The sequence below is a fragment of the Myotis brandtii genome, unplaced genomic scaffold (genome assembly GCF_000412655.1).
Source record: "Myotis brandtii unplaced genomic scaffold, ASM41265v1 scaffold18, whole genome shotgun sequence".
In the NCBI taxonomy this organism is placed as follows: Eukaryota; Metazoa; Chordata; class Mammalia; order Chiroptera; family Vespertilionidae; genus Myotis; species Myotis brandtii.
In genome coordinates, this window is record NW_005356674.1 from 10,746,624 (window position 1) to 10,756,202 (window position 9,579).

The window sequence follows — 9,579 nt, forward strand, 5'->3', positions numbered from 1 at the left end:
TCAGCTGCCTGCACCCCCCCCTACTGGGGATGTGCCCACAACCAAGGTACATGCCCTTGACCGGAATTGAACCTGGGACCCCTCAGTCCGCAGGCTGATGCTCTATCCACTGAGCCAAACCAGTTAGGGCCTAAGCCAGTTTTTAGATGTCTTACAAGTATCTTACAAAAGAATAGTAAGCCCATCAATTGAGGAAAGAGTTTTTTGGTCTTATTAGGCCACATTCACTAACTAGAAAATTATTTAAAATCATAGTTCCTGTCAAATCGAATATAAAGAAAAGCAATTAAAATGACAGGTCCTGGATTTAAGTTGATTTCATTTTCAAGGGGTGTTTCAGGTGAGTTTATGAAAGATATTTTAATTCAACCTAACTCCACAAAAAGTTTTTCCTTGCCTTGAAAAGCTTCATTTACTAAAAGTAAAAATGCTTCCTCCACAACAAGTAGTATTTGTTCTTTTAATTTAAAATTTTTATTGAATTTATTGGGGTGACATTGGTTAATAAAATTATACAGGTTTCAAGTGTATAATTTTATGATACATCATTTGTATATTGTGTGTTCACCACCCAAAGTCAAGTCTCCTTTGGTCACCATTTATTCCCCATTTTAACCTCTTCTACTTCCCCCCATATTTGTTCTTAAAGAGGACCTAAATTACCTTAAAGCAGTTCAGAGCAATAGTACAGTGATTTCCACCCCTAGACCCTCCATTATTTAATCAGACTGTTAATTTCTCCCAAAGAGACAGATGGCAAGTCTCTAACCTCCCCCAGAGAAACAGATGGTAAGTATAGTATATAAGCATCAGGAGTGATCATTTACCATAAACATTAAAAATGCAGGCAAACAAGTAGATCACTTACTGGTAGGAGTTTTTGTTGGCTGAGAACTCTCCATCTCTTTTTCATCCCTACATCGTAGTGCTCTTGTAGATCGAGGCCTGGTGGCTGGGCTCCTATCTGATTGGCTGGTGAGACTTGGACTGTCCTTGCAAGTGGGCAAATAGAGGTCATCAGAATCCTCTTCTGAACTACTTGATTCATAGCTGCTCACTTCGGATACATTGGTATCTTCTTCTCTTTTAGAATCATTGCTCATTTTTTGTCGGAAAGGAGAAGGATGAACACCTTCTTCCAAATTAAAATTGTAAGCATCATTGGAAGTGATAAAATCATCCACCTTTTTTTTGGAAACAGGTTTTCTATTTTTACTTGTGATTCCTTTATACTTACATACATATTTTGATTTTCTCCTTCTGTTAGCTTTTCTTTTCTCTCCTCTTTTTCTTCTTTGTGCATCTCCATGCTTATTTTTAGTTTGCTCAGATTTATACTCTAAAATATTTTCTTTTCTTTTAGCAGATCCTCCAGGGTGAGTCAGCTTTGGTGATAAGTTAATTTGATCCTTGTTCCACTGACAAATATTTTGTTCTACATTTTCAGATATGTGCATGTTTACTAATGGGTCTACAAATCTAATTGTTTCCAACCCAGAAGACTGCTCTGACATATGACTGATTTCAAAATTATCCAAGGTGTTGAATTGGCCTAAATTGTTAAAATGTTTCTTTAAGTTGCGACGGAGAGATACAGTTCTAGGTAAGGTATTATCAGTAGATGTATCTTCACCTGAATCCAAATCAAATCCCAGCCTGTCTTGAGGAATAGTAGGCATTTGCTCTGAGAATTTAAAAAACAAATGAGAAAAATAGTTTTACTTTATGGAAATTTTAATTTCAAGGATCTTAGAAGTCAAAGTTAAAAATGGAATAAGTGAAGTCATTCTGTAGTTTCTCCACATTTACTATCTATCTATAATAAAAAAGTGTAATATGCTAATTAGACGGGACAGCCGAATGACCTTCTGGACGTCCTTCCGAATGAAGCTGGGGCTGCGAGGGCCGAGCCCCTTGCACGAATTTCGTGCATCGGGCCTCTAGTAAGTAAATAAAAATGTAGAGAAATTAATATTACCATCCATTTATTTGGCAGTGATCAATTGATAGCTTATATCTTAATAAAAAAGTGTAACATGCTAATTAGATGGGACAGCCGAATGACCTTCTGGACGTCCTTCCGAATGAAGCTGGGGCTGCGAGGGCCGAGCCCCTTGCACGAATTTCGTGCATCGGGCCTCTAGTAAGTAAATAAAAATGTAGAGAAATTAATATTACCATCCATTTATTTGGCAGTGATCAATTGATAGCTTATATCTTACCTGTGGAAGAATCTTATATAATATTCAAAATATTCTAACTTGGGGTTTTATGTGCCCCTCATTTAAAGAATAACTAGTAGTTTACATGTATCTATGTGTATAGGATTGAGAGAAAAGGAATCTCATATTCTAAAGTAGGACAAATACACAAGGAAAGTGAAACTAAGTTGTTATTTGAAAAATGAGAAAAATTGGAATAACTGGAAAGCATTTCAGGTAGGAAATATAATCTGCATTTTAAAGTGGGAAAATTTGGAGCTGCTTATTCAAATGCTTTCCCTTCTTTAGAGCTTAGTTAAGTAGAGGATTGATATTTGAGAATAGGGACACAATGATTGAAAAGTAGAAAGAAGGGCATGGCTTTGGAGGTTAGCTTTGAGTTTAAAGCTTGATTCTTACCATCTGGGTTACTTCTTTGAGTCTATATAATATGGGACTGAGTGTACCTATATTGCAAGGTTGTTGTGAGGGTTAATTGAGATAATATATGTAAAACGCCTAACACAGATCTTAATATGTTGTCAGGTTCAGGAAATTGCAGCCACAGTTATAGCTAAGGTTTCTAATTATAGATTTGGCAAAATAAATGGATATACTTTAAAACTCTTATTATTCTTTGTAAAATAAACAGATATGCTTTGAGCAGAAGAATATCAGGCGAAAAGATTAAAAAGTTAAAAAGGAAAATTAGAGAAATTTAATTATGTTACTTTTTTTCAAAGACCTCATCTTACCCTTCACATCATATTTTCAGATTTTCACTTGAATTACCTTCTATTTGGAATGATTCCCCTTGTTCTGGAAGGTGATCTTCCTGAAGAGGAGCTTGCCTTAGAAATACCATTGAAAAATAGAAATTTAATTAACAATTATGAAATAAAAATAAATTGAAGATTTTCTTGAAATTAAAATATTATATTTTCTTTAGTATTATTTCATAATTTCATTCTAAGTCAGTACATCTATTCTACATCAAAGGAAACCAAACAACATTTGTACTGATTACATGGAGGCCGATTTGTTACGACTGACATTCAATTCTTACTGGATTAACTAATATATCAAATTGGACAGTTCTTCCTTAAAACATGACATAACTCATAATTTCATTTAACTGGAGAAACAGCCAATCAGAATTGACATAAAATATATCAAAGAAATGCGGTGTGATTATTCAACTCTTTAGGAGCTTGCTTTATCATTAGCTGAGTTTTTTGGTAGTACCGGCTTTTATGATGCTTAACTACTGACTACTCTGAAGTTAACACTGTTCATTAAAAAAATAAATAAATCCTGTCCCTCTTTGGTGCATGGAAAAAGAATTTTCTCTATGCTCTAATACTATTACTGGCTGTTTCATTTTAATTATAACTTTGTTTTTTATTTACTGTAGATAATTTTTTCACCTCTAGACATCAAAATTTAAATACAGGTTTAGGCAACAGAGTCATGGTAACAAACTAATAACAATTTAAAAAATCTTATAAAGACCCAATTAGCTCATTTTACTTTTTGCCCATTGCATAAATATTTTGTCAGACGTTAAAGTTCAGCAGTTTTAGAATTAATTATTAAAATATGGGGATAGAAATCATATTAGTGATTATCTCTATTGTTAAAGTTCAGCAGTTTTAGAATTAATTATTAAAATTAATATGGGGATAGAAATCATATTAGTGATTATCTCTATGAGGACTGGGGCACAGACTCAAAAGGGATATGAGGAAATAAATGGCTTATGGCAGTAGTTCCCACTGGATGTTGCTAAATACCCAAAATGCTTAGGACAGCTCTCTAAAACAAAGAATGACCTGGCCCAAATGTCAATAGTGTTAAGACTGAGAAACTTCAGGCTGGAGTTATGGCCATGCTCTATATCTTTTTTTTTCTTTTTATAATCCTCACCTGAGGATATTTTTTCCATTGATTTTTAGAGAGAGAGTAGAAGAGAGAGGGAAAGACAGAGAAAAATATCAATGTGAGAGAAACACATTGATTGGTTGCCTCCTGCATGAGCCCCAACCAGGGCCTGGGCCAGGGAGGATCCTGCAACCAAGGTACATGGCCTTGACCGGAATCGAACCCGGGACCCGTTGGTCCGCAGGCCGACACTCTAGCCACTGAGCCAAACCAGCTAGGGCTATATCTTAATTGAGATCTTGCTTTGACTATACATTAGTCAAACTCATTGAATTGTATAATTACCAACTGTGCATTTTACTGTATGTAATTATATCGCAACAATTCATAAACAAACAAAATATACTTGATCCAAGAGAAGGGCAAGGGGGTATATGGGATCTGATTGTATTTAGGAATAAGTTGGTTTAGCAAGGCAATGTGACAGTGGTATTAAATATGTTTTATTATATTTCTTTTCTAAAACAGACTTATGTGTAGTACTAGCAAAATACCATCATTTGAATAACCAACCCTTATTAGAATAAAAAGTTGGCATAAGAAAAATACAACTGAAGGGAATAATTTAAGAATTCTAGAAAAGCTTCTTATTCTTAGACATCAAAAAAGTAACTACAAGAAAGATTTGGTTTGGCTATTTATAACAATTTTAACACATCAAGTTTTCTTAACTATATGCTCAGTAGAGAGAAGTGAGGCTCAAAATAGGGCTCAATATGATGCAAATATCCTTCCATAAATGGATCACAGAATTACATCTCCTCTGATATCAATAAGCATAACAATTTATTTGATACTAACGGTAAATCCTTCACAAATAAATCCCCAGAGTTGTCGTCATCACTGGAGTTCATTCCAGAAGAACTTACTTCATGGTTCTGTGAATGTATTAAAAGAAAGAAAACATTAGTAAAACTGAAATATTTATCCCCAAACATTAATTTATTAAAAAATAAACACTTATTGTCCTAGCTGGTTTGGCTCAGTGCATAGAGCGTCAGCCTGTGAACTGAAGGGTCCCAGGTTTGATTCTGGTCAACAGCACATGCCCTGATTGCGGGCTCGATCCCCAGTGGGGGGCGTGCAGGAGGCAGCCAATCAATGATTTTCATTGATGTTTCTATCTCTCTCTCTCCCTCTCCCTTCCTCTCTGAAATTAATAAAAATATAATTTAAAAAATAACAACAAACACTTATTGATAGTCTATCATGGTGCCAGGCACTGTTCCAGAAAATGGGTCTAAACATTTTTTTAGTTCTACCTTCTTAAAACTTGCATTTTAAGAAGTGCAAGTTTTAGCTAGTGTAGGGAAATTTTTTTTAAAAAGACAGATATATAAATAATTTCAGTGTATTAAATGCTACAAAGGAAATAGTGAAGTGACAGAAAGTAATTGAGGTGGAGGGCTCTTTTAGATAGGGTGATTTACATCTGAAATCTGAAGAATGCAAAGGAGCCAGCCATTGAAAGAGCTGGGGGAAGAGAAAGCTGTGGAAAGAGCAAATACAAAGGTCATATATACAAAAAAACCTTGTGGGTTTAGAAAAAAGCCATTAGCCAGATAATGTAGGGCTCTGAGAACCATGAGTTTAAATTTTAGTTTATGTGTGATGGAAAGTCACTTAAATATTAAGCAGGGAAGTACAAATGACCCAATTTTTAAAAAGATCAGTCTGACCCTAGTTGGTTTGGCTCAGTGGTAGAGCACTGGCCAGAGGACTGAAGGATTTCAGGTTCAATTCCAGTTAAGGGCATGTACCTCGGTTGCAGGCTCGATCCCAGGACCTGGTCAGGGCATTCTCTCACATCAGTGTTTCTCTCTCTCTCCCTCCCTTTCTCTCTCTAAAAATCAATGGAAAAAATAGCCTCGAGTGAGGATTAACAACGACAACAAAAACATCAGTCTGGCCACTGTGTGAAACATGGATTGAAAAGGGCCAAGGAGTTAGGAAGCCATCATAGTAAACGAAACAAGACATGATATTAGCTAGGACTGGAATTCTGTGGCTATGGCGATAAAGCCAAGTGGAAGGTTTTGAGTTGAACAAATGGGGAATGTTGTTTTATTGAGATGCGTGACTTACAGAGGGAGGTAGAAGTACACAATATCTTTGGTAGGGTGTGAAATAGAGTTTTGTTTCCTACAGAATATGTTTGAAATCCTTTATAAATATTTAAGTGGCTATGTCAAATAGTTGTGCTGTGTATGTGTAGGTCTTGAGCTATAAATTTGTAAGTTATTAGCAGATAGGCAGTATTTTAAAGCTATGGGAGTAGTAAGATGGGTCGAGATCAACTGACATTTAGAAGAAGCCAGTAAAAGAGACTGACATGGAACAGTTAGAAAGGTAGAAAGAAAACTAGGAGAATATGATGGTAAGAAAGCTAAGAGATCAGAGTATTTCTAGCAAAGTGTAATCCCTGTTTGTATGTTACTTCAAGATCACGAAGAAAAAGTGACTTCTGATTTTGGCAACATGGAGGTTTTAGTAACCTCGACACAGTGACAATAGAATGACATGGATAGATGTCAGATAAGAGTGAGTTCAAAAGTGAATGGAAGCATTCATTGGTTGAGTCTTTTATGTGCCCTGAGTAGGGATGGAACCCAAAACCTTGGTGCATTGGGATGATGCTCTAACCAACTCATTACCTAGCCAGTGCATAAATACATGGAACAACAAATTGATGTTTCTCTCTCTCCCTAAAATAAACAAACAAACAAACAAACAAATAAATAAATAAAAATGGCTACGATCACTTAAAAAAAAAAGGAAATGGAAGCTGAGGAAGTGAAGACAATAAGTGCTCTGTTCTCTTTGGAAAAGTTCTGCTGTGAATGGGAGTAGAGAAATAAGCAGATAGAGATGAGATCAGGAGAGGTTTCATTTATTTTCTTTTCCTTTGCACGTAAGAGATTCTAAGGCACATTTGTATGATAGCTAGAATGATTCAGCAGAGAGTGAGATATATGTTGGAAAAGAGTTCAAACTTTCAGGAGTAAAGTCCTAGGGGAGATGAGAAGAAGAGAACTGATGCACAAGCAGAGGGCTTGGACTCTGATGGGAGCAGCGACACTTGTCCCTGCAACAAGAGGGAAGATGGAGAACATGAGAATAGATACAGGCAGATTTGTAGACTTGTATCGGAAAATGAGAGTTCCAGTCTGATACCTTAGAAGTCATTCTAATTCAGTCAGTTCTTTTTTGAAATTTGATGCACATATAATATGCTAACGTTATAATGAATAGGTTAAAACTGTTTATCAGAGACAAAACTAGAAATTTAATCCTGTTAAAAGTTTTAAATTTATTATCAATATAGTTAATGTTCTAAACCAGTTTATTACTGAATAAGAATATTTACCTACAGAGTGATAAAATTCAAAAACAAATTATTAAAAAGATCCATCATAAGATGTAGGGAACAAAAGGCTATTAGAAATTAATTTCTGGTTAATTAAAGCATCTTATTAAAGCATTTTAAGCTTCTCCATCACTGTTAAAAGGACTTGCTAAGCATGGAGGCATGAATGTAGAGTGATGGTTGAGAACGAGTGACATATGCAACTAGTATATGGCAGAAAACAAACTCTGATGTTTTAAATGCTAAGAACACTTTCACCCTGCAACTAACAGTATGTTTTAATAAACTGTGATTATCTCATAGCTACTTATTTTATACTATTCTATGTGTGATTTTAGCAAAAACTTTGGAAAGGGAAGAGGAAGATTCAAATGTCACTGGAAGAAATTTCTTCCTTACTATATGACAGAAAAAGGAAAAGAAAAAAAATTAGAAAAGATGCATTTTTGAAGGAAAAAAATTTTAATTAAATAATCCAACCTCACATAAAGGTAAAGAAATCGTATTTTATCTTTATAGGGAAAATTCTCTACTACACTGGATAGGAATATAATATACACATACATTCTATATATCACACATAGAAAAAATGTGGAATCACCTTAGTTGCAGGGAAGCAAGAACTCTTTCACTGACTCTTGTCAACAGCGAGGTGACTTTAATTCCTTTCTCAGGTCCTTATCCCTACTCTAATCACTATGGTCTGGCTTTCTTCTCTGGTCTCCTGCTAACACAACTGTCTTCACTGGCATAGCAAACAAACAGCCACCAGGGAAGAACGTAATTGTTAACACTAGAAACTCAACACCGCTTTTCTCTTTCTCTGCCCCACGCATTTCCCTGGCAGTGGCTTCTGGGAAAAAGAAAGAAGAAACTGGCTCATCATTACTCTTCTCAGGATTAACCTTCAATGAGACACAAAGAATATTCTAAACCAAGCCTTTTCCATGTCTTGTTATAGTCTGGCTGATCCTTTTATAGAACCTTGGATACAAACAGAATCCAATTAAAAATGTGGACAGAAAAATGTTCAGGATATTTCTTGTTTGGGAATTAATGAATTACCTTCTTTATTTAGCCAACTAGTAGATAAAAATGATTCTCTAGAAGCACACAAATGCTCCCCACCCCCAAATTAACAGTTTTTATAAAACCCCACTAGATGTAGCAAAACTACATAGAAAAGCTAAGATTTATAGTACTGATTTACAGTTATCAGTAATTAATTTAACTACCATACGTGATTTAAACTACTAATTCATAGCTTTACCATTTTTTCCCCTAAGAGCCTTTGTAATGAAAATACCTGAGCAGGTTCTTCTGTTTGTTGTGAAGTAAGTTTTTCTTTCAATGCATATAACTGGTATGTGAGGAAGTAACATTCTTTTCTCAGCTGTAGGATGATGTCTTGGGCTTCTCTCACTTTGGATTTTTCATTTTCCAAAGCTAAAACTAACATTTTGTTGTTGTCTTGGTAGTTTTTTAGCAGTGTAGAAGTGTTGGCTAAAAGAGGATAAATTTTTTTTATTAGTTATTAAATTTAAACTTAAAAAGTGATGCAAAAGAACAGCATGAAAATCTTACTGATTATTTGGCATGGTGCAACTACAAAAGACTTTCGTTTGCCAATCTCTGCCAAGTTTTTATTCCTTTTCTCTTTCATTCGTTTCTTTATTTCTTCAAGACTTTCTTGAAAGGACTTTTTGAGGTTCCTTTCCTTGGCCATCTTCTGCCTAGGAATTTAAAACAATGAAAAATATTTCACTTTTAAAAAGTATCATCAAATATAAAGCAAGCTTGAAAACAGAGGCTGTTCATAAAGAATCATTAAACAGAGATTTAGTAACTGAAAAATTAGCTCAAAGTACATAGCTAACCTGGTAATAACCTAGATTTTGCAGCTTTTAAATCTTGTAGATATTTTTGGCATATTATCCTCTTCAAGTACTTTATAGGGAAGGTTTAATATGGATTTCCAACCCAAAGACTGTAATATGCCACTTATTTATTCTTTAACAAATACTCACTCATTGGGGGCTTACCATATAGTAGGCACTATTGGAAATGCTT

General features: G+C 34.9%; 1 protein-coding gene and 1 long non-coding RNA gene across 2 annotated transcripts in view; one reads left to right on the plus strand and one right to left on the minus strand.

Moving 5' to 3' along the window:
* SGOL1 (shugoshin-like 1 (S. pombe)) overlaps positions 1-9,257 on the minus strand; it is a 13,107-nt gene extending 3,850 nt beyond the window's left edge. The window contains exons 1-5 of the mRNA XM_005863637.2: positions 9,094-9,257; positions 8,816-9,012; positions 4,944-5,020; positions 2,994-3,052; positions 869-1,684 (exon numbers count right to left, since the gene is read on the minus strand). Of these exons, the coding sequence (XP_005863699.1) occupies positions 869-1,684; positions 2,994-3,052; positions 4,944-5,020; positions 8,816-9,012; positions 9,094-9,235 (1,291 nt within the window). The 5' untranslated portion in view covers positions 9,236-9,257. The remainder of the gene's footprint in view (positions 1-868; positions 1,685-2,993; positions 3,053-4,943; positions 5,021-8,815; positions 9,013-9,093) is intronic.
* LOC106725660 overlaps positions 1,519-9,579 on the plus strand; it is a 73,721-nt gene continuing 65,660 nt past the window's right edge. The window contains exon 1 of the long non-coding RNA XR_001361590.1: positions 1,519-1,603. This is a non-coding gene — a long non-coding RNA (uncharacterized LOC106725660). The remainder of the gene's footprint in view (positions 1,604-9,579) is intronic.